Source organism: Silurus aristotelis (genome assembly GCF_946808225.1).
Source record: "Silurus aristotelis genome assembly, chromosome: 19".
In the NCBI taxonomy this organism is placed as follows: Eukaryota; Metazoa; Chordata; class Actinopteri; order Siluriformes; family Siluridae; genus Silurus; species Silurus aristotelis.
This window is the reverse complement of record NC_139592.1, coordinates 8,791,988-8,816,509: the sequence shown is the minus strand read 5'-3', so window position 1 is coordinate 8,816,509 and position 24,522 is coordinate 8,791,988. Positions and strand designations below refer to the sequence as shown.

General features: G+C 37.0%; 1 protein-coding gene across 2 annotated transcripts in view; it reads left to right on the top strand.

Moving 5' to 3' along the window:
• spen (spen family transcriptional repressor) overlaps nt 1–11,001 on the top strand; it is a 33,597-nt gene extending 22,596 nt beyond the window's left edge. For both annotated transcript variants that reach the window (XM_083570608.1, XM_083570609.1), the window contains 6 exons: nt 50–150; nt 254–7,727; nt 7,885–8,220; nt 8,362–8,556; nt 8,801–8,959; nt 9,146–11,001. In XM_083570608.1, the coding sequence (XP_083426734.1) occupies nt 50–150; nt 254–7,727; nt 7,885–8,220; nt 8,362–8,556; nt 8,801–8,959; nt 9,146–9,277 (8,397 nt within the window). In that variant the 3' untranslated portion in view covers nt 9,278–11,001. The remainder of the gene's footprint in view (nt 1–49; nt 151–253; nt 7,728–7,884; nt 8,221–8,361; nt 8,557–8,800; nt 8,960–9,145) is intronic.
• The last annotated feature ends 13,521 nt before the right edge of the window (nt 11,002–24,522 follow it).

The window sequence follows — 24,522 nt, the reverse complement described above, 5'->3', positions numbered from 1 at the left end:
TAATATGTTTTTTTTTTTTTTTAACAAATTGCTAACATTATATTTTTAGGTTGATTTTGCCAACCATGAGAGTCAGATGGCTTTTTATCGTTCAATGCAGACATCAGGACAGGACATCAGAGATTTTTATGATGTCCTTTCTGACCGTCGGTTAGTGAAATATTTTATTTATTTATTTATTTTTGTATTAACATTTTTTTATTAAACAATAGCATTACAAAAATATTAAACAGTTAATTTTCCCCTTTTGCAGAGATGAACGGAGACCGCTTTATCATGAATTCTCCACTGAACGTGCATGCTATGAAAATGTAAGAACTCCCGGAACCTATGCAGAAGAACTGCGTCGCAAATATTCTGCCAGAAACCGAGAATTTTACACAGAATGGGATCCCTACACAACTGATTACTATGATCCAAGATATTATGATGACGCTTGTGAATTCAGGGACTACCGAGACCCTTATGAGCAAGATATAAGAAAATACAGCTACATGCAGCGAGAACGCAATAGAGACAGAGAACGATTTGAAACAGACAGAGAACGTGATCATAGCCGACGAAATGTTGAACACAGCCAAAGTCCATCTCATCCACGTCGTCCTACCAGCCCCAACGCTTCACCTATTCTAGCTGAGCGCCTAGTTAGTGACTCTGAACATCATATTTATAGTCGCTCATCTGAAAGAAGCGGCAGTTGCAGCTCAATTTCTCCACCACGCTTTGAAAAGCCAGATCGAATTCGTATAGAGCGGTACAGTAAAACTGATAAACTTGAGAAGGAAAGACCACTTTTTGAAGCAGATCGTGGAAATGGGGGAGAAAAAGAAAGGCGAGCTGGACGTAAGGAGAAAGGAGAAAAGGACAGAGCTGAGAAGCCCAAATTAAGGAAGTCAAAACTTTCTCCTAGCATCCCATCGTCTGAGACAGACCTTGATCCTGAAAGGGATGCTAGCCCTGAAGAAAAAGCCAAAGAAAAAGAATCTGGAAAAGGAAAACTAGATCTCCCACCTTGTGTTGTTCATTTAACACGTGTCAAAGAAAAGGAAGGAAAATTTATTGACCATGCCTTTGTTGAGAAACAAAGAATGAAGGCTGGCTGTGATAATGCCAATTCTTCAACTTCACCGACTCCAACACCCTTGGCTGATAACAAGACTATGTTGCATCGTATAGAAATCCAAACTAGAGAGGTCTTGAAACATGGAAAAATGTCAAAAGATAAATGTTTGGCTAGTCAGGTAGAGATTGTTGACAAAGAAGGCAAAATCAAAAGCAGGAAATACCTTAAATCTGAGCCTGAAAAAAGCAATTCTGATGCTGATCGCTTAGCTGCTCGAAAGAGGCGCTTTGAAGAAGAAACAACAAGAGCTAATCGCCTGAGAAGAGTAACCCAGGAGGAAGATGAAGGGCGATTTGGAATTAAGTGGCTTGGCAATAATTATTTCTCAAAGGGACTAGAGGAGGACAAGAAATTTGCTCAAATTGAGATGCCTAAGCGAGAAAGCAGAATTGATAAGAAAGAGTGTCTGGTGACTTTAAGTACCACAAGTGAAGTGCCAGAGTCAGAAATGAGTAAAAATCTTGGTCACAGTATGGATCTACAATGTAGGGAACTGGCAGAAGAAACAGCAGATCCTGATCCTGATCTCGATGAGAATGGTTCTGAAGCAAAGGATCAACATTGTCTCAGTCTTGAGGTGTCTGTTGACAGAAACCTAGAAATGGAACACTTAATTGACCTTAAAGGGTGCTCTGCAATCCAACAAACAGATGCACTAAATAGTGAAGAAAGGTTAATCATTGACCTTGACCACTCACAAAGCTGTAGGAAACAAATGGAGCAAAGTCGTCGTCTTCAGCAGCAGATACAAGACTGTTACAGTACAGACAAACCTGAAACAATGTTTAGCACTGATGTACAAGACATGGATCATCAAAGTGTTGTACATGTCTTAGGTAAACCCCTGCTGGATGGTACGGACGTTTGTCCTCTTCTTAAGCGAAAGAGGTCAGAAACATTTGATTATCATTTTATTTCCAATAAAGAGTGCATTTATCAGGGTTCTAGGCAACTAAATGATGATTCTGAAAGAAATATAGCATCCGTCTTAGTTGAGGAGAATTTATCTGCTGACACATTACATTTGAATAACGATAAATCAAAAGACAAACCTAAACAAGAAAACAACTTCCAGTGGGGTGGATTTAAATGCAATAATCACAACACCGACACAGATATCGAGTTATTGAAGGCTAAGAAATCACTGATTGGTAATGAGGGTCTGGGATTGGAAAGTAAAATGAAGCAGGACACGCTGAAAGAAATGAGCTTCCCAAGCACCATTGTGAAACGCGAGAGCATTAGAAAGCGCTTTGTACATGAACTGGAGCCTGGAGAGGTTCGATCAGACTCTGATGATGATGGTGATGATGACTACACATATATGTCACCAAAGCTGGACACTTCCCTCAAAAGAGAATGTGATGAAAAAGATTCAGATTTTAAACTCTCAAGTTCCTTGGAAAGAAACAAGTTCTATGAATTTGCACTAGATAAGACAATAACACCAGACACAAAAGCCTTGCTAGAGCGGGCTAAGTCTCTCTCTTCATCAAGGCAAGATAATTGGTCTTTCCTTGGCTACGACTCACGGTTCACAAGCTTTCGGAATTGCACTGACAAAGAGAAAGTTGAACCAACACCAAGGCCTATTCCATCCTGGTATATGAAAAAGAAGAAAATCCGGTCTGACTCTGAAGGAAAGGTCCATGACAAAAAAGAGGATGCAAAGCGAGAAGAACTAGAGAGTGGAGAACTATTTGCTTCTCGTTTTCTGCACAGCTCTATCTTTGAGCAGGACTCAAGACGTCTTCGACATCTTGAATGCAAAGACAATGATCCTGACAATGGAAACATTAGAGAGAAGGCTACGATCACTGTAGAAAAGACTGAGACTGTAGAAGCAGACTTTGTCCATGAGCCCATAGTACTGTTCCATAACCGATTTTTGGAGCTACAGCAAAAACAAGACAAAGACCAAGAGTCTCAATGTTCTGAAAAGACTATTGAGGCTGAGACAGTTGAACATAATACGCCATATCAAGAACAGGTTCAGTCCCCAAAAGAACCTGATGTTGTGAATGGTTTAAAATCAGTAAGCCCTTTGCTAACGGAATCTATCCTCAGCCCCACAGAGACATTTATGCACCAGATTAAGCCATCCTGTTCTGTTAACGAGTCATCTTTGCCACCAGTTATAGATAAGAAACTTGAAGATACACAAGTAGTTTCCAGCCCAGTAACTGACATAAAAGCAGCTCTTGCAGCAATCACATCAAATGTGACAAAGATAGACAACACTGAAGTAGAGCCTGAGGAGGATATTTGTAAACAAAAAGTAAATGCAATAAACACCTTAGTTAAAGAGAAGCATGTTGATGTAAAACCTCTAACACCTGGTGCATGCTTAAGTAATTTGGAAGCAGAGCCTGATCCTGCTGAAAGTCTGTCTCCTATTTCATCAAAGCTTAAAGATGTAGAGTTGCCTCTTAAGGTAGAACTAGCTGAAGAGAAAACAGAATATCTTGATTGTAATTCTCACCAGAATGTGGAGTCATCTTTGGAGATGCAGTTAGTGGTCTCTGAACCTGAGGTTGAACCAATACAACCAGCACGGAAACAAGCAAAGAATAAAAAAGCAAAAGCAAACCCATCAGCATTATTACATATGCTGCCATCTCAACCTGCGAGCATTGAGAAACCAGCAATACGAAAGAGTGAACGTATTGACAGAGAAAAGCTAAAAAGGACATCTTTACCAAGAGGAGAGGCAACAATGATCATTTCTGACTCCAAAAACTCTTCCAAATCACCTGTTTATTCAACAGATTTGGAGCAGATGAATGATGCAAGCATGCCCCATGGCAGAACACGGCAGCGTCGTAATGTTCGTTCTGTTTATGCCACACCAGATGAGGCATCACAACAGCAAGCCAAAGATTTTATTGAATCTTCACGTTCTATGCGCAAGCGTCCTGATAAAGAATCTGTACAGCAGGATGTATTGACTCCACCAGCCAACACAAGGCGAGGCCGTCCACCAAAAACACGTAAAAGAATGGATGATGTGTCTCCATTAAAGGGGGAACAGACAAAAACATCTGAAGTTGATGACACTAACTTCAAGGAGTCTGAAAAAGGTGGTGAAATAACTAAAGTTACAGATGGGTGGCGCTCTCCCCGCTCTCAAAAGGTTCAGGCAATAGTCAGAGCTGGACAGATCAGAAAACCAGCTAAAACAGATAAACCATCAAAAGATGATATCTCTGAAGGCTTTAAGTCTCAAGTGAAAACAAAAGAGTCTTCTTCCCTGGAAAAACTGGCTACAAAGTCAGAAATAGATCTGATGGAGAAACCACAGATTTCTGAAAAAAGTGTGAAGATCAAGGTGCCAAGATTGACACGCAATACCAAAATGGTTCCTTTTGACACGTCAGTTAATCTTAAAAACCTTGTTATTGATCTAAGTGGGGATGCAGTTAATGATGCACTGTATTCTGGGGATGAGAGCATTCAACACTTTCAAGATCCTTCAAAGAAATCTGAAATATCTGTTAAAGAGGAGTCTAGAACAACAAAAGACAAAGATATAGATGATCTCAGCCCAGATGAGAATGAAGACATTCTCTCTGATGTGGAGCCTCCCGTTGAGCCAGAGGCAGTATTCCTTGCCCGTCAGATGGAATTAGAGAGAGCAGTTGAAAATATCTCCAATTTAGCTGTAGAACAGCCACCACCCTACAAGGAACGAGCAAGTCGGCCTCCTGTTGTCTTAGCACCTGTTGCAGCAGAGTTAGATCATACAGAGGTAGAAAAGCCTGCCAATCCTGCGAGTGAAACTGAGCTTGCTGCTGCAATTGATTCAATTACTGCTGAGAATATTTCTGTTGATGCAGATGGATTTCACACTCCTCCTACATACACTGCACTCCTTCCAACATCAGAGCCACTCACCACACCAAATGAGGTCATAGAACCAGAGACAGACCTGGTAATAAAAAATATAAAGGGTTTCGACCCAAGTAGTAGTTTGACTTCAGATTCAAAGTCATCTCATCCAACAGTTGTTACTCAGTGTCCACCATCAGACGTGCCCAAGAAGGGTGGAAGACCTCGACTTAAAACACAGAAGAAGGCCAAAGGTCGAAAATTCTCTGCCAACAAAAAATCTGATGTGTCATCAAAGGCAGCATTGGAAGGTGAATTGGCAGCGGTTAAACTACCTGAGTCAATTCCTGAAGACATGCAAACTGCTAATCCTAAAACAGCCACTTCAGCTGCAGCAGCTACTATAGTCACTGTGGCTGCTGCATGTAAACATGATGTTGCATCAGTGGTAACATTAAACACTCCAAAGGAGGCAGAACAACCTGCTGTAGACCAGCCTGAACCTCAAGAGTCTGCCTTCCATTCTGGAACTAATAGTCCTTCATATTTAAGGTCACCAGAACTGTCATCAGAACCATTAGCGCCTGCTCTTACCCCACCACCAACCTGCATAAATGTAACACCATCTCATTCATCTAAGGTACCTCCTACAATCTCAGACCTGGAGACGAGGTCTGAAGAGAAAGTGATTGCTCCTTTACACAAAGCTGCTGTAGTTGCATCAGCACCAACTGTGGTAGTAAGTGGTCACTCTGCAAATCCTGCAATTCCCCCTGACACAAAAGCTTCTGATGTTGATCCTAGCTCGAGCACCTTAAGAAAGATTCTGATGGAGCCAAAATATGTATCCTCTTTAAACAGCAGTTCTGTGCCAAGCACAGTCCTCACAACATCATTAACAGATGCCAGAATGTCCCAGAATGAGAGTTTACCTGTTATAAAATCCTTGGTACTTGAGGATAGACCCAGTCCTGTAACGCCAATCACACCTCAAATAGTGCCTGCACAAAATCCTTCTCCACAACCCAGTGAACCTCTGAATATCTTTAAGGAAAAAATGGGCAACACAGTTATCTCATCTACTGCTACCTCTGTCATTAGTCGAATCCCTATTCCCTTTGATTTTGACAACACCCCTCGTATATCTTTGAGCAACCGCAGCTCTGGACTGTCTCAACCCAAGCACAAGTATCGTTTTGGCATGAATGACAACAATAGGTACCATGGACTCTCAAATACTGATGAGGGACAATCTTCTGATAATACACAGAGTAACACAGGCTCAGGTCCTGGCTTAAGAGTAAACACCTCAGAGGGTGTTATGGTACTGAGTTATTCAGGGCAAAAGACAGAGGGTCCCCAGCGTATTGTTGCTAAAATTAGCCAAATCCCACCGGCCACTGCAGTTGACATTGAATTTCAGCAGTCTGTTTCAAAATCTCATGTTAAACAAGAGCAACTTCCACCTCAGCCATCTACTCCTAAATCATCTCAGACACCTACAGCTCAAGCACATACAGGTGCTATAATAAGCAACCAGGGGTACAATGCGCAGCCTGTTATTTCCTCCATAAAAAAGGAATCTTCTCTTTCTGACAAATCTTCATCTTCACATATTGGTTCACAGGGAGCTCCTTTGAAAACATTTCAACACTTAAGTCCCAATCATCAGATCTTGAGGTACAATCAATCTATGGTACAGCAACATCATATTAAAAAAGCATCTGTTGTAGAATCAATTTCAGTGAAAGCTGATGTCAAACAACCACAAACCTTTAACCATAGCCCAGTTTTAAGTCCACACCCCTCCCCTTTACCAGGAAATCACATTTCAAGTCCAGCTACTCCAAATGATAGATTGGTCTGTCATCCAAAGCATGAGTTACACTGTCCAAGAACATTGGCTTCTCCATTTTCAAAAGTTTGTTCACCTAGTACATCAGTAGGCTTGGCAGCAAGTGGGCCTAATTATGCGACAAACATACATCATCCTGAGCAGTCCGTCATTATGCACCCTCACAGTGCCACGCAATCGGTCACAATCGGTCAGTTGTCCCAAGTAAATGTCAGAATGAATACTCCTCCTCTGGCTGGAATAAACTATGGAATACGTTCAGATTCTATCTCCTCTTCAACATCTGGTCCTCCACAATGCTCCCCTACACCCCAACCAACAATAATAAGAGAAAGGATTTTGAAGCAACATGCAAGTGATGGCCAGGTGAGAGGGGCCAATGAAAATGATGTGCAACATTTCCACCAAGGAACACGTAGGACATCTGTGGCCCAGTTGCACTCAGATGTTGTAGTAATGCAGCCTGAGTACAAAGGGATACATCACGGGGGGTTGCATCTGGATCACTACAACAGAGACTTGCGTGTACTTATGCCCCAACAGTTAACAGAGCACCCAGGTGTACTTGAAGCTCACAAGGCACAAAAAACTGAGCCTCCTTCATTGTCATCACCTTCACATATATCTTCAGCATCTTCCAAATCGCCCTCTGTTAAGAACTCTCCACTGACTCTGAGAGACTCACCAAAGGCATTGGAGGTGAAAAGTTTGCAGTCTGCTCGTTCTCCTCATTCAGAGAGTAGACTTATTGGGCATACTACTAGCTCAGTTATTTCTTCTCAAGGAGTACAGCGGATACATCCTGGCAGTCCTGGCTCCATACCTGAATATTATAGAGAAATGCATGGCTTCCATTCCAAATTACCTGGTTCCTCGGTAATTGGCATTAACATGACCAATTATGCCAAATCACCATCTCAGGTGAGTAATAATTTCACACTTAAATGGTTGAAAACATGTTTTAGTTATTCTGTTTTGTTTACAAACTTCAGGTCTACAATTATTCACTTATTTTCAGTAATTAAATTAAATCACTGCATTTCCAAAAAATACCTGTAAATATCCCTTTCATTATCAGAGTTCTCAGGAGTGTGAACACAGATCTAAAGCTGCCAATATTGTATCTGGCGGCACACTGAGGGAAACAACACTTACTATGCCACATGTTAGGCATCCAGGATCAGTGGATATGTCTCATGTACATCGAATCCAGCGCGAGAGCGCGTCAACTTCTTACACCGCTCCCAATGCCATTACACCCAAACCGGAATTATCTCACTCACGACAGAAAGGACCTCAGAGTCTTTCATCAGGACTCATTTCACTACTTCCTTCAGCACCAACCTATTTAAGACCAAATACAAAACCAGACAATTCTGGACATCCATCAGTTGACATGGTTCAGCTTTTGAAGGTAGGTTTACTGTGTTACTATGCAATACCGGTAGTTATTTGGATCGTTGACAATTCACTGGATGTTAATTATGTGTCTTGTGAACAAATATTCATATTTATATATAACTGTTGTGCTTTATGTCTGTTTCCATTCGAACAGAAGTATCCTATTGTATGGCAAGGTCACTTGGCACTCAAGAATGAAAGTGCTGCAGTCCAGTTACACTTTGTTTCTGGTAATAATGTCCTGGCTCACCGTTCACTGCCTCCTTCAGAAGGAGGTCCCCCTCTTCGCATTGCCCAGAGAATGCGTTTAGAAGCTTCACAACTTGAGGGAGTCGCAAGGAGGATGACTGTAGGCACCTTTGCTTTCTTTAACAATTCTAGTTGTATTTTTATAAATATGCATATGTGTAAGGATGACGAAGTCACAATTTTTTTTATATGTATGGCCTGTTTATATTTGTGGTTTTGCTCTTATAGTACCCAAAATCCAGCTTTATAAGGCCATGGAAATTGGGTTATGAGTTATATAGGACAGAATGCTAAACAATGAAGTGCTGTGGTATGACCATAATATTTTCTGCTTCCCTTTTTAGCTCGAGGATGATTACTGCCTCCTGTTGGCATTACCTTGTGGTTTGGATCAAGAAGATGTCCTCTTCCAGACTCATGCTCTCAGAACCTGCTTTATTACATACCTACAGGCAAAACAAGCTGCTGGGATTATCAATGTTCCTAACCCAGGCTCAAATCAGGTAAATATTACAGTTTGCAAACATATACATTTGTTTTATTCAGATTCTTGCCAGCATTGAATTGTTTGCTTCTCATTTATACACAAAGCAAATGAAAAATATTTTTTTAAAAGTAAATATTTATATAAATGTTGCCCTAACCCTAATTCATTTTTATTAATGAAAGCTTTTCCTTCTCTCCTATAGCCAGCTTATGTTGTCCAAATATTTCCTCCTTGTGAGTTTTCTGAGAGCCACTTGTCTTACCTCGCACCAGACCTCCTCAAGAGTATTTCCAGCATCTCACCGCATCTCATGATTGTTATTGCATCTGTGTAGGACGTTCCAGAAAGAGCCCATTTTCTTAAATAAGAATTATGCCAACACCAGCTAAACAGCATTCTGGAAAATGCCTCAATGGATTTACTCCTCTGTGTTCTTTACTCGTGCACTTATTTTTCTTGGTACTTTCACCATATCCTTTATTCATCACGTGATTTCACAGTCCATTTAACTCAAGGTCAAGCGTGCACAGTAGTAAATGGAGCTTTGTAATGATCAATTTTCTGATCATTTTATTGTTTTCATTGCATTTTTAAAAGTTTCGAAAGTATATCTATGCTTTTTTTAACACCAAGATAAACTCTTTTAAAGACATTGGGCTGAAAAACAGTTGATTTTTATTTCATTGAAATAATGATTGTGATTTATTATTTTTAAAAACTTCTTAAGAAGATGGGACAGATCAATCATTGCACTATGTTAGGGAAATAAAAAAAAAGGAAATAAAATATGTAAGACTTTGTACAGATTTGAATATTAATGTGGTGTATATTACTTCGACATTCTTCCTTCACCAGCCATGTGTGTTTGAATATGAAAATGATAAAGCTGGAAAGAGAAAGAGGACATTTTGTTCAATTTATTTGAGTTGTTGGAAAGCTATGTATGATAACATTGTTGTATGTACTGCATCTACTGTCCAGTCTCCAGTTAGTAATTCCATTACGTTTAAAAAAAAAAAAACAACTCTCAGCCTATACTCATTTCCCAAAGGGACAGAGTAATTGTGAGTTGTAGAGTTTACACTTGATGCCTCAATACGGGATTGTATGTACATTATTCTCTTTCTATTCAAAACTTGAGGTAATTTTGGTGACGTAGGACTGTGTATATATTATAAATATTTAAATACTTTCAGAGCAGGCCCTATGAATCTATAACAGACGTTGCCATTGACCATAAAACTAAATTTCAGTATCACTCAAATTCCATTGTTTTTTTAATCAGTTCAGTGCCAAATTTTTTAAAGGAAAAAATATCAAATTTTATTTTTAATACTTTGTACTTGTCACTGGATCTTTTAAAATTCTTCTATCACTTTTACTCATTTCATATATTTGTGGACTCCTGTCTCTGTTGTGTTCTGTTATATATTGATTTCACTTTAAAATTGTCAAATGTGACTTCTTAAATTGTATTATTTTTTAATCAACTTGCATCATGCTTGACCTCGTATTAGATATGCCTCTGAATGTTGAATTTTGCCAGGGAGGTAATAAAAATTTGTTTTTAAAAAAGAAAGAAAAAAAAAAAAAAAAAAAAAAAAGTACTGTACAAATATGTTCTCACATGCCTTTTCATCTGCTGCCTGTCTCCCTGAGCCGAGATGTAAATACTCATCTTTTTCTGTGTTTGTTGTAATTTTATTTTCACTTTTTTTCAGGGTTGTCATTCTGTTTTGTAAAACAAAACTGAACAGTCTGAAGAAACAGAACATAAAGAGTAAAGCGATGCAGAAATTAAACCATGTGTCTCGCATTGCAGCTTCATCAGAACTGCAAATTTGTGACTCATGCAAAAAATGAAGGCACTTAATTTTTTTTCTAAACAAAAAAACAAAACAAAAAAAATCTAAATACCAAAATGAAAAGAAACACCTCTTAAAATTGTGTGCATTTATTTTTTTTCCTTGTTGTGAGTATATGTTTCTGTTCCTCTATGAGGACATTCAAAATATTGTTTGGAAATACTTCTACAGATCATTAAATGGTCATTCATTATGTACTTTTTGAGTGTTGGCTTAATATTTTTTTTTTTTTTTAAACCTAATGAATTGTCATTTTTAAATATTCTGAATGAGAATAAAGTGGTAAAAATGTCAGTGTACTAAACCATTCCTTATGCTCCTCAACTGAGGAAACATTTTGCAGTTTGTTCCAAAGTAAGCATGTACTGAGACAATAATAATTATGGACCATAAAAGGTCTTAAGATGTGGTGGACAATTTTTGTGCTCAGTATTAAGTGCGAATGGTCGAACAAAAATAGAAAGCACATAAACGTTGACCCATCTGTCCATTATTTTTCCTTCTACTGTGTAATAAACAAACACACCACCCGGTGGCGATAAAGCACTTTATAACTCTTCTGTTTTGGGAAGATCTGCCCAAGCACAGTGGCTCTGAAGCGGTAGGAGATTTAGAAATAATAATTGACATGACTGTGCCACCTTGTGGTCAAAAACTGACCGCAACAAAAATACAGTGCATTCGGAAAGTATTTAAACTCCCATCACGTTTTTCAATGTTGCAGCCTGATCCTACAATTGCTCAAATCGATATTTTTCTCATTATTCTACACTCAGAACCCCATAATGACAAAGTGAAAACAGAATTCTTGTCTATAAACTAAAAATTGCCTATTTTTTTTTCTTAAAATTGAAGTAACTGAAATATCACATATACAGAAGTATTCAGACCCTTTATTCAGTACTTAGTTGATGCATCTTTGGCAACAGTTACAGCCTCGAGTCTTTTTTAAGTATGATGCAACAAGCTTTCCACACCTAGATTGTGGATATTCTGCCATTCTTCTTAGCAAATCCTCTCAAACTGGGTCAGGTTGGATGGAGACTGTCGGTGGACAGCCAATTTAAGAGATGTTCAATAGGGTTCAAGTAAGGGCTCTAGGACATTCACAGACTTGTCCCTGAACCACTTAAGGCCAAACAGTTCAATCTTGGTTTCATTAGACCAGAGAATCTTTAGGTCTCCAAGGATAGGCTTCCATCTAGCGATAAAATCCATAACGGAGAAGGGCTGCAGTGATCACCACACATCTCCACACAGGATCTTCTTACTAAGGCCTTCTCCCCCGATCCCCCGGTTTCTCTAAGGTTATCAACTCTTGGAAGAGTTCTCATTGTGCCGCACTTGATCCATTTGAGAATTATGGAAGCCACCGTGCTCTTGGGAATCTTTAGTTTAGCAGCAATTTTTTGTAGCCTTTCCTAGACCTGTGCCTTGGAACAATCGTGTCTTTGAGCTCTGTGTGTAGGTGTAGAAAGATCTCAACAACGATCAATTGTTGTTGCAAATGGTCTAAATACTCATATACAGTGGCGGTAATTATTAATTAGTATTTAATAATTATTTGATTTTGCAAATTTACCCCTTACAAAGTAATGAGAAATATAGGATTTGTATGGTACTTTATATTAACAGAAAGAGAAAGAATATATTTTTTTAAAAATCCACCAAAACAATAATAAATTAATATTATATATAAACTATTTTGTATTTGATCAAGTCAAATAAGTATTTCATCCCGTACAAACCAGCAAGAATTCTGCCTTGGCCGTATGTTTTTGGTCATTGTCATGCTAGATCCATACATGAACCATCTTCAGTGTCCAGCTCATCCAAGATTCTACTGTACATGGCCCTGTTCATGTGGTGAAGAGTTCCTGTACCTTTAGCAGAGAAATAGTCCAAAAGCAGAATGTTTCCTCCTCTATGTTTGACATGGGGGATGGTGTCCTTGGGGTCATATTCAACATGCTAAAAATACTTGCATATAACATCCTCAAAATATTGGTCCTATCTTTACCAAATTTGGGCACTTATCATCTTGTCACTGAGCATGTGTTCATCTAGATCTTTAGTCTTACAGTTAGAGAATTCCACCACTGCCTATGATCAAACATAACATGAGTAAAAATACAAATCACTGTGAAATCTAAAAAAGTTATGGTTTTGCCATCTTAATCTTAACGGGATGTTTAGACACTTGTTTAAAAGGGTTTCTTTTTATAATCCTGTCCATCAGTAAAATTTGTGGCTTTGGCTCTACTTGAAGAGGTATATGTATAATGGCACTCTGTATAGGAACCTTCAATTCCCATACTGTGAGAATCATATTTCTTTTCTCTAGTGAAGAAAAACTGGTGATACATCCAGGATGTATTTCTTCCTCCTGTCAAGCAGCCCCAATCTTCTACTTATTAAATCTCCTTCCATCTTGCTATTGTTCCAGTTCCTATGTTAAGTATCCTGGACCTACCTTTAATTCTAATAACTAGGGTTTCATTAAAGTGAAGCAGAACCATGTTGTAACACATTTTAGTTTTGCTTGCTGCTTTTGTTTCTGGAGCAGATTCTTTACCTCATCTTTTTCTGTACATACTTTTCCTCATTATCATTTATTCTGGTAAATTATGGCTACCAACAGCCACTCGATGGCAGTGTTATACAAAAACATCTACTATACTGAAAATGACCGAAAGGTCCAGATCTATTGCCTAACATGAATATGCATTTGATCCCAAACTAACCTAAACATCACTAACACTCATATCTTTCATTGCCTGTGTTGTTTGTTTGTGATTGGTCAGAAGGTATTGATTCATTTTATATAACAGCAGCTCTGAACGTTTGTATTAACCTAATAACTTATTCTAAAATGTTGATGTGGCAGACAAATAAAAATGTAATTAAAATGGGAGGTTATTTAACAAAAATAACTTTCAATTTTTTTGGCACGGCTTTCTGTAAGAGCAAAAAGGCTTCGGCTAAATGCCATAATTGTAAATAATAAATAAATTATAGTAAATAAATAAATTATCAAAAAGTTACAGTGCAATGAGATCTTTCTGTAAAATTACATGCTGTTTCTTTCTCTTTCTTATACTTTTGTTTTCCTTAAATGTATTACCTTAGTTTTGTTTTACAAAAGACCTCTGCTAGCTTTTATTACACATTGACTTAGTTTAGCAGTTTGACATGCTTGATGATACAAACATCTTCACTCTTTTTTAACATGGTTTTTAATAATACCATCTTTTTTTTTTTTTTACAAAAAGTACAAAAAGTACTTCTGTACGCATGTTCTGTACACTGTTAACGCTACAATATGCTTTATGGGTTGTTTTTGGAGTTCCTGGTATTAATAAATGCATTCCTATTTAAATCTAAAATAAAGCAAAATAAATTTTGATATGTAAATTGTGCTCATTCAAAGACATCAAGGGGAAAAAAAACAGGTCATCTTATATTTATTATTATTAATATATTTTGCAATCTAAATCACAGCACTGTGTACATATGTGTGTGTGTGTGTGTGTGTGTGTGTGTGTGTATATATATATATATATATATATATATATATATATATATATATATATATATATATATATATATATATATATATATATATATATATATATATAATTATATATATATATATATATATATATATATATATATATATATATATATATATATATATATATATATATATATGATGAATTGTCAATATTTTTTAATTGTTAGTATATTATAGATTTCATTATATCTTCTCAGGGTTAAATGTGTGCCTTGAAATTATGCTATTAATCTATTTGCCCAATAAAACTCGAGCCTAAGCATTATCCTAATGTAGCATCTGTTCGTGAATATCCATATGTTTTTTTTAATGAATGGTGTAGTTAGGAATTCTGCATACAGGTCTGTCCACCAGCCTGAACTCTCACACTGCTTTTAGTGTTACTGTCCAGCTATGCAACCAGCAACTGGTTTAACAGTTGTAGACCTTTGGTGTGAGAACACATTGCTATTTCTCCTGTCATTTGTGTAAAATACCACACTATATGTGGTTTAAATGTTTAAAATGCTTTACAGTTGAATTCAGATGGGAAGGATGTGTCTTGTGGGTAATACATAGAGGACTTATAAAATCAATAGAAGCATCCACAACTGAACTTTTTCCACATTGCAGAGCAAGAAAATAGATCTCTTATTTTGCCCAGTGCAATTATCACCCTATTTACTGTGTATTTAAGGGCACTGCTTTAGCAGACACTGATCTTTTTCCTTTTTTTTTTAACAATTTAAATAGAAAAGAAAAATGTGCGTGTCTTTGCAGAGTTAAATATCTAGACTACTATGTGTTTATGTGGGTATTCATCACATCCTAGCTTTAAAAGTAAACAAACTAGACCTATCCTGGGCAGTGCTGGTGGCCAGGGGTAGATGAAGCCGGAGTCTCCTCTGACTAGATTTGTGGATATGGTATGTGGGGAGACGCATCATGAAGCAAGGGCCTTTTCCTGCAGATCATCAAGTTTTATCCCCATCCTCACCACAGTGTATGTCTGTCAAGAACAGTATCTACATCCAGACCTAAGTTTTTTTTTCTAAGCTCACTTCATGGTTTCTTTAAACAAACTTAAATAAGGAGCTGTATGTATTTCTCTTTTATTAAGATAAAATAATAATAAAAAGTAAATAGTGAGTAGTTTGTTGTGAATCAGTCAGTCTGATAAATGCAAGTTTGCAATCACACCACTCTGCCTGCCCACTTTGGGTTATTTTTCCATTACACCAGGAAGAGATTCATATTATTATAGAAAAGCGGTGAAGCACAGAGGATTTACACTGTCATGACAGGCCAAGGCCAGGAATTTTAATTGACACTCCACTCCCAGAAAGGCAACACGCAGTGGCAGCAAGCAAATGTGGGAAGATCGGAGGGGGATAGGAAAACCTTTAGAAGCAGCCGTGTGTCCTGTCCTCCCTCGCTTTGATTATAGGGCCAAGCAAAGGTAACTATGGCAGCGTTACTCCCCACGCAACCGTATGTGTTGAAATAAACTTTGGCTACGGGTTAGCAACTAATTTGCTGACAGTACTGGTGAAATTTTATATGGAATGTCTATATTAACATGATATGGTGCTTATAAAATACTAATTATTCCGTTGCTCTATTCGAAAAGATATTGGTCTTACACCATGCAACATTTTATAATAACACATTTTGCCCTATTTAACTGTAAATGTTGTAAAATCAAATATTTATCTGTGATACAAAAAGCAGTAATTTTAGTAATTGTTCCTTGTACATCCTTTTACTTCATAAAATTAAAGGAACATTGAAGACACAGTCTATAATTTGGTAAGTAATTCTGAACTTGAAAGTCAATCAGAAGGTGTACAGTTGGCATTTAATTACTAACCATGTAACTAGGAAGAGGGATGTAAAATTTTAGAAGAGGGAAGTAAAAGTACAGGGAAGAAATCTTTTATGAACTTATTTAACAATGCATTTTAGTTGTGTATGCATGTTGTATTATGTACTGTTTGTGTGCATGTGTGTGGAGAGGAGTGATTGTATACAAAAATGTAGGTTAAAAGCCTGTAAACCATATGTTTGTACTGACCATCTTTCTAGTTTTTCATAATTGCAAAAGGCACAAGCCACACTGCTAACATTCTAAGAGGCCAAATTAAAAAGAAAAGAGAATGGAAAGAATTCTGCAAATACACGGTTGGCTTTTCTTTCTCTGATAAGACTCCTCTTTCGAGTGACATTTTTGGCACATCCAACACCTCTACGATGCATTTTTTCATGAGCTGCTGAGCAGATAAATACCTTATCACAAAATGCTTGAATGTGCACTTTTTGCTATACTTTTTATATACGGGAATGAGGGGAATCTGTCATATTCAAAGCAAATCCGTGACCTGTTAAAAAAAAACATAAGCGTATGTTCGTGAGAGCTGATAAGTATGTCATGGTGGGATGGTGACATAAAAAAAAGACTGAACATGGTTAGAGAAATGGTAAGATTAGCTTTTTAATCTCTTAGATAGCATTTAAGCAAAATAAACTATTGTGATAAACACATGCACAAACACACAGACCTGAAAAATTCTGAAAATTTGTACAGTGGGAAAAAACAGCCAGGGCAGTACCAGAGGTTATTAATTCTCTGATTTTGTGGTCGCTGCATGTCAAGCTACATAATCTAGGCAAGTGGAAGAGGGTGCAAGAAATGTTAGATCTTACCAACCTTGTCTCAAGAAAGCTAGAGATAAGAAGGAGGTGTTGGTTGTTTCTGCTCAGCTTCACAGTTGACCTCATTAAAATGAGGTAAAGAGAGGGTCATGGGTGAGAGGCACCCCCCTTAAGTGACAGAGGATGTGTGACTGATACTGGAACTTCTCACACTTGCTAAATCACACTAACAAGATAACATTCTGGGTCATAGCTTACATTTCCTTTCCATAATTCCACAAACTATAGATAGATACATACAGATAAAGAGGTTTTAATGTAGAAATGCAATAAAAAAAATAAGAGTAAGCAATTTTATTCAAATAATTTAAATTTTTAACACTTATTTGTCATGGTTTAAAATAATTTGCTTTGAATTGACATCTCTGTATAATCCTTTAGACATGTTCAGTCAGGCAGGAAATTCTAATTTAATTTTCAGAATACACTACTTTTCCACACAGTGAAAATCCTGATCTTTAGTTCATGTTTCAGCACATTCAGTAACATAACTTTTGAGGCTAAAGTTAAATGATCGCTTCACTTGGATGAAATTCTTCTTTTATATGTTGACAACCTTTTCAAAGCTGTCAGTTTACACAGAGCACACACTTTTTTTGTGACTTCACTCATAGACACAAGTACCTGCTATACAGTGGTGTGAAAAAGTGTGATGATTTCCTGATTTCTAATATTTTTGCATGTTTGTCACACTTTAATGTTTCAGATCATCAAACAAATTTAAATATTAGAAAAAGATAAGTGAACACAACATGCAGTTTTTAAATAAAGGGTTTTATAATTAAGGGAAAACAAAATCCAAAACTACATGGCCTGTGTGAAAAAGTGTTTGCCCCCTAAACCTAATAACCGGTTGGGCAAAAACAGCCCCAAACCATCACACTACCATCACCATATTTTACTTTTGGTATGATGTTCATTTTCTGATATGTGGTGTTACTTTTATGCCAGACGTAATGGGACACACACCTTCCAAAAAGTTTAACTTTTGTCTCATCAATCCACAGAGTATTTTCCCAAAAGTCTTGGGGATCATCAAGATGTTTTCTGGCAAAACTGAAACGAGCCTTTATGTTCTTTTTGCTCAGCAGCGGTTTTTACCTTGGAACTCTGCCATGTAGACCATTTTTGCCCAGTCTTTTTCTTATGGTGGAGTCATGAACACTGACCTTAACTGAGGCAACTGAGGCCTGCAGTTCTTTGGATGTTGTTGTGGGGTCATTTGTGACCTCTTGGATGAGTCGTTGCTGTGCTCTTGGGGTCATTTTGGTCAGACGGCCACTCCTGGGAACTAATCTTTACTTATATTTAAATTAGTTTAATGATCTGAAAGTTAAAGTATGACAAACCTGCAAAAAAATAAAATCAGGAAGGGGGCAAACACTTTTTCACACCACTGTACTATATACTAGTAATGTATAAAGGCTACAAACATAAAACTGAAGAGAATTCAGATGATTATTTAAAAATAATTAACAATTTAGGATGTCATATTTGACAAAAACTTTTGCGACACATTGCCTCATCTATTTAACTGTTAAAGTGATTCGACCAGATAAGAGGAGAGCAATAAAACATAATGGGGTGTGTTTATATCAATGTCAAAATCAATGTTCTGTTCAAAAACATAATAAATTAATCAACACACTCTGTGTCCACTTTGTGTCCACATGCCATGTGTTTCAGTCGCAATTAAATACTTAAATAAGTATGATTGATTATGTTCATGTTTTTGTGCACAGTTACCCAAAATATGTATGTTAATGCACATTACATTTCCCTGACATCACCTCTGTTCTTTGGCTGAAATAAAATTCACAAGCATCCTAATGCTCCCACAATAGATCGTAATGATATCTCAACATTTTGATGCTTTCCTTTTTTTTGTTTTTGCCAGAACAGGCCTGTATTGGCTCCAACTCAACAGGGTTTAACAGACGTTGAAGGCTGATTGGCTTTCTAGAGCATTTGAAGGATGGTCTGCTAGTTGTGTTTTGTGGTTTAGAGAGATGACAGCAGTTTTTTGTGATTTGGATTTAAAGACATCAATGCTGAAATTACATTACTCTGTGATTTATGACTGTATGACTGGAAGCAGGACTTGGTATCAAAATAAAGCTTCAAATTTGAGGGCACTATTTTAAATATAAATATAAAACAAGTCTAGAGATTTCAAAACATCTTTGCTGAATAAAGCTAGGTTTATGGATAAATTGTATTCCCTTTAAGTGCTACACCATAATGATAGATTACAGGCTGTGGTATGCAACACAGAAACGAAAGAAGATAAATAGAAAATAGCACGATACTGTGCCGCGTTGTGGTAACATGACGCAAAAAAGATAAATCCATCTCATTTCAAAGTGTAAAATGTGCTTTCCTTGTTAACTATTATGCTAAAGAGAATATTTTAACAAATATGAAATATCAAATAATGAAATAACATTTCATTTCACTATTTATGTTAAAGGTCAACCCAGATAAGATGCTATATTTGGATTTTTGTATAAACTGCAGATTAAGAAAGAATTTAAACACTGGACCAAGCCAGTTATTAGTTTTGCCAAGTTGGAAGAATTTATGAAAAAAATCTTTGAAGATGAGCTAAAACACGTGTCAGATAAAACCTCACCAATCAGGAAGAATGGGCCTGTCCTGGACATTATTTAGATTGTGTCTTCCAAATTTCCTTGTCCATTTGCGGAAATGTTTTCAACTCAAAATGTCTTTGTCATCCAGAACTGCTTTTTGATGATGAATATTGAACAAGACATGCATCTTTGCATTTTAATACATACATTTTTAGTTGTCATCTGTTTGACACACCACAAATTGATTACCATATTTTTTTGTGTTAATTTAATACAATAAATACTTGGAACCCCCAAACACTTTATTCATGTATTCTATGTTTACATTGCTCTATATTTTATTTATATCTATAGTATCGATGACATGAAAAGAAATGCTCATTATCAAGAATGTGAAGAAATTCTGAAGAAATTCTGCACTAAGGAATGTTCTGATCCAGCAATGTCATTGTCATATGTATTAATTGATGACTTTTCAAACACTCTCACCACAAAGAAATTAGCTTCTGCTGTTTAGTCATAGACATGTGTGGTCATGAATAATGAAACACATTGTGCAACAAAGCAAAATGTTGCATTGCTTAAATCATTCTCCTGATCTCTCACACCCTTCGAACACATAACTGTGGTTCAGGTAGAATCTGTGGTTATGGGGCATGTTGGGGCATGGAGAGCTAGAAGAACTGAGCTTTACTTTTGCAATTAAGAATCCTCCCAGGCACAGCTGTCACATGTACTGCTTTGTTGCACAATCACTGCCAGCTTGAACCACAGCACTTAGCTAAATAGGGGACACCTGTTTAGTGTTTTATTTGCCTGCTCCCACAGTCTCTTACCACAGAACACTGCAAGAACTTAAGATTTCTACTTGAAAATAGAAATTTGTTTTAGGGGTTTCAGTAATGCCAACAACAAAAGACAGAATTCGTAATAATGTAGATTGCTAGCACCCATGCTAAAGCTTTAATTATATTAATTTATTTACTTAAATTTACTATTTATAATAGTAATTTAGTACCTCTTTCATTCGATAATTTGGGTAAAACTTTTCAACAGTATTATATATTCCAAATAATTCATCAAAAGGATGAGTTAATGTTGCAAGTTAAAAAGAATTTGTCGGTTTTTATTTTATAACCTACACTGAATGACTCATTGAAAAAGTAATAGAAACACTGTCAAATCACCCACAAAAGGAATAAGAGTTAAGACAGTTATGTGTTTCTTTTGGAAGAACAGATCACAGAACATCTCCTTTTAAATGTGATTGTGATATACTATTTTAAACTCACACACTTAATCTTTATAACTGTGTCAAATTGTTTATGCCCTCTTTTCAAACAATGTAATACATTTTGATTGTCGTGCTGCTGCCTGATACTTCCCATTTTTTGCTACTTTTATAAAGTCTTTTGTAGCTAAGTCTCAAATAATTGTTACTCATTCCTGTTTTAATTTTAATACAATACACTTAACTGTAAGTCATATAAAATATGATACCTGTGTGCTGGGTCCACTGGGCATTATACCCAGCAGACCTATAATAATGTGTGTATGTGTGTGTGTGTGTGTGTGTGTGTGTGTGTGTGTGTGTGTGTGTGTGTGTGTGTGTGTGTGTGTGTGTGTGTGTGTATTAGCGTATCTATACATTCTTCTATGAAACTGACCGTTTTAGAGTGCGTTGTTGTCACCTGGGGAATCATTTTAGTGTGGTGTTAGGTCATGATGAGAGGAACAGAGCTGTTCTCACACTTTTTTTCCCAGCCCCCTTGAGAAAATGATGGGCCACACATTCACAGCTTAGTGCAATATGCAGAAACTGTCAGCGAACAAGCATTGTAAATTTGCAACCTTCACTTCTAGACATAATTTACTTGTCAAATTATACAGGAAGGTATGGTCATAAATATGCCACGTTTATATCTCAAACATGGAATGGGATACTGGTTAAATAAAATTTCAACTAGACACAAAAATATCACTTTAGGACGACTGTGAGATATCAAGAAATTGTTGTTACTGTTGATGATGCTAGCTTATTCACAAGGTTTTCTATTAAAGGCTAGGTTAAATTCTTCTCATCACATGTACTGAAATTGTTTAGCACTGCAGTCATAAATGTTGTGCATGCCCCAATATCAGTCCTGCACTTTACCCAGCTGTTCCCCACTTTCATTGGGTAATGAACCCCTCCTCTACAAACTGAAAGAGGAAGCAAGGGTTGTTCAGCTGTGAGGGGGGCTGACATGCCTGACGTGCCTGTCACGTAAACTCAGCAAGACATTGCTAGCCTCCTGGAGTTCAGTATACACAGACAGGTGTTTCATAGCTGTTTACTTTCTTAATGGCAAACACAGTCCAGGCAATAAGTTCTACTGCTGTGTATGCAAGCAAACTTATAAGAAAAGCATGTAAGTATGCACTTACATAAAAGCATCAGGTAGGCCATGATGCACGTACACGCACACATGGAATCACAAATATGCACTTTAAATGCACACACACACACACACACACACACACACACACACACACACACACACACACACACACACACACACACACACACACACACACACACTGCCCACTCTCTTTCCCTCCCATCCTGCTTCCAAACTCATCTGATATGATGCATGACTGAACAGAGTCAATGTTGGGTGGACCGCATGCACTGAGTCAACAGGTAACTATTTTTCATTATTGTGGCACTAATAATCCCAAAAGTAATATATACCAGCTTAATAACTGCAAGGCAAAGAGTATGAGTCATTCTATTTGCTTAAATCAAGTACATATAGTAAATAGTTCGACTTTATGATTAGAGTTTAAGTCTTAGACAACTTGGCCATTAATTTGCTTTTGTTGAAAGAAAAATGCCTCAAGGATGAAGTCATTGTCTTCCACTGAGCATCCTGAACATCCATTTTGTGTTAAGTGAACCTTGAACCGGTGGTATTTGGGCATGTTTCATTTCAGAGGACTGGAATGTTGTGATAAAAGCTTCCAGTGTGAATACAGCATTGATTCAGCAATTCAGAAAATGAACATGAGGTAAGCTCAATTACAAATGATTCTACAACTTTTTGAGGTCAATTATTGCCTGGAGGCTAATCATTTATTAGTCTGACTCAAACTGGGTGAACCTCCTGATTGTATTTCAGTATACATATTTTTATTAGGTTTACTCATGTAAGGTGTCAAATGTCTGCAAATGCCTTTGTGCATAATTTAAGTACTAATTACATATAAACGCTTAAGTAAATGTAATTAAAGAATAAACTACATATAAAGAGATTAACCAACATTCTTAAAAAAAAAAACAAAAAAACACCCATTTCTCGGTCATGTGTAAATTAGGTTTCTTTTGTGTGACAATGATGTACATTTCTGTTGTAAGAAATTTTTGCAAAGATTGGGAGAACAAAGGGGTTTATGGATTATGTTTCTACATCTGAAATCTCCACAATTACCTAATTTTTTTTTGATCGGATCTAAGACTGTTAAATAGAAAAAAATGCCAGTTGTAAAATGTCATTTTAAGTAGTTCAAGGTGTATAGATTTTTTTTAAGTAGTTCAAGTCAGTTGTGAAGTATTTGAGATGAACCCTGGCTGGTATCTTTTGTTAAAGCCTAGCAATCCTAGTTAATATTAAAAGATATTCTGTACACGTTTTGCGCACTGTGATAATGGTAACAGGAAATAAACCTGAACAAAGGAATGTCTATTTCTCGTTCTATTACAAGCTTTTATTTTTTTTTACTACATTTCTGTTTTGGAAATAAAGGAATGAAAAGATTCTGTGTGTAAGTCCTTTTTTATAATGACTTCTGTGACTTTCTGTCCATGCAAATGCCAAGATTATTGTAAAATGAAAAATAACCCTATGCAGGACATATCAATCTTTCTGCATTAAAACCACTATATAGATTAAGACTGCATTATTTCGAATGACAAAATGCAGGGGGGGGGGGAATGGTGTGGATGCAAAAGGCCAAAAGAATGCCTCTTTAGGGTTCTACCAACCACAAGACTACTATGTAATTTTGGGGTATGGATAATGAAGGCAGCACCCCCAACCCCAGGTCTGCATTCATGTGCAACCACACATTGTAGAATTTATCCTGCAGCTTGGCCCAGACTTTGGAACAGTTCTTCCCCTGCATCAGTTTAAAGAGGCCAAGGCCATGTGTACACATTACTCACAGATTATTCCCAGTTCATAAAGAATGATCATACAAACAGTGGCAATGGGTTTCAATAATAGAAACCTCAAACAACTAATGCACTTTACTGTGCAATTCAGAGTTTGAAGGTTCAGAGCTGTGGTTTGATCCACTATTGTTCTGTTTCTTCTCTTTCGTCTGCTCATTTACAATGACATGTAGCAACTGCCTTCACTCCATGCGGATTGGACTTGGTGGTGGTTCTTTAATAAAGTCTCTCAAGAGACTATGTACAGACAAGCCTTCATCACGGTGGGTGGTCTTGTGTCTTTCCAGTCTCTACTCTACACATTAGGATCTGTAGGGGAAGTCAGCTCTGATAGCCTTTAAAATTCGTGGCACTATTTATAAATTTACAGAAACAGAAACATGGATTTGACTATACATTCAAATGGCAAATCTGGTCATTATTTCATTAGCAAATCTGATAATATCTAAATTAATCTTATACAGTTCCCATTTGCCTGGTTTGAAGTACAGAAAAGATACTCACAATGTGGTCCCTTCTTATTTGCCAACTACAATCTTTACCATGCATCTCTACAAATATTAATTTCACAGATTTTTAAAGAGGAAACTGATGAGTATTTTTTCCTGTATTACAAATAAGGATAATGTTTAGAGGGCATAGGAG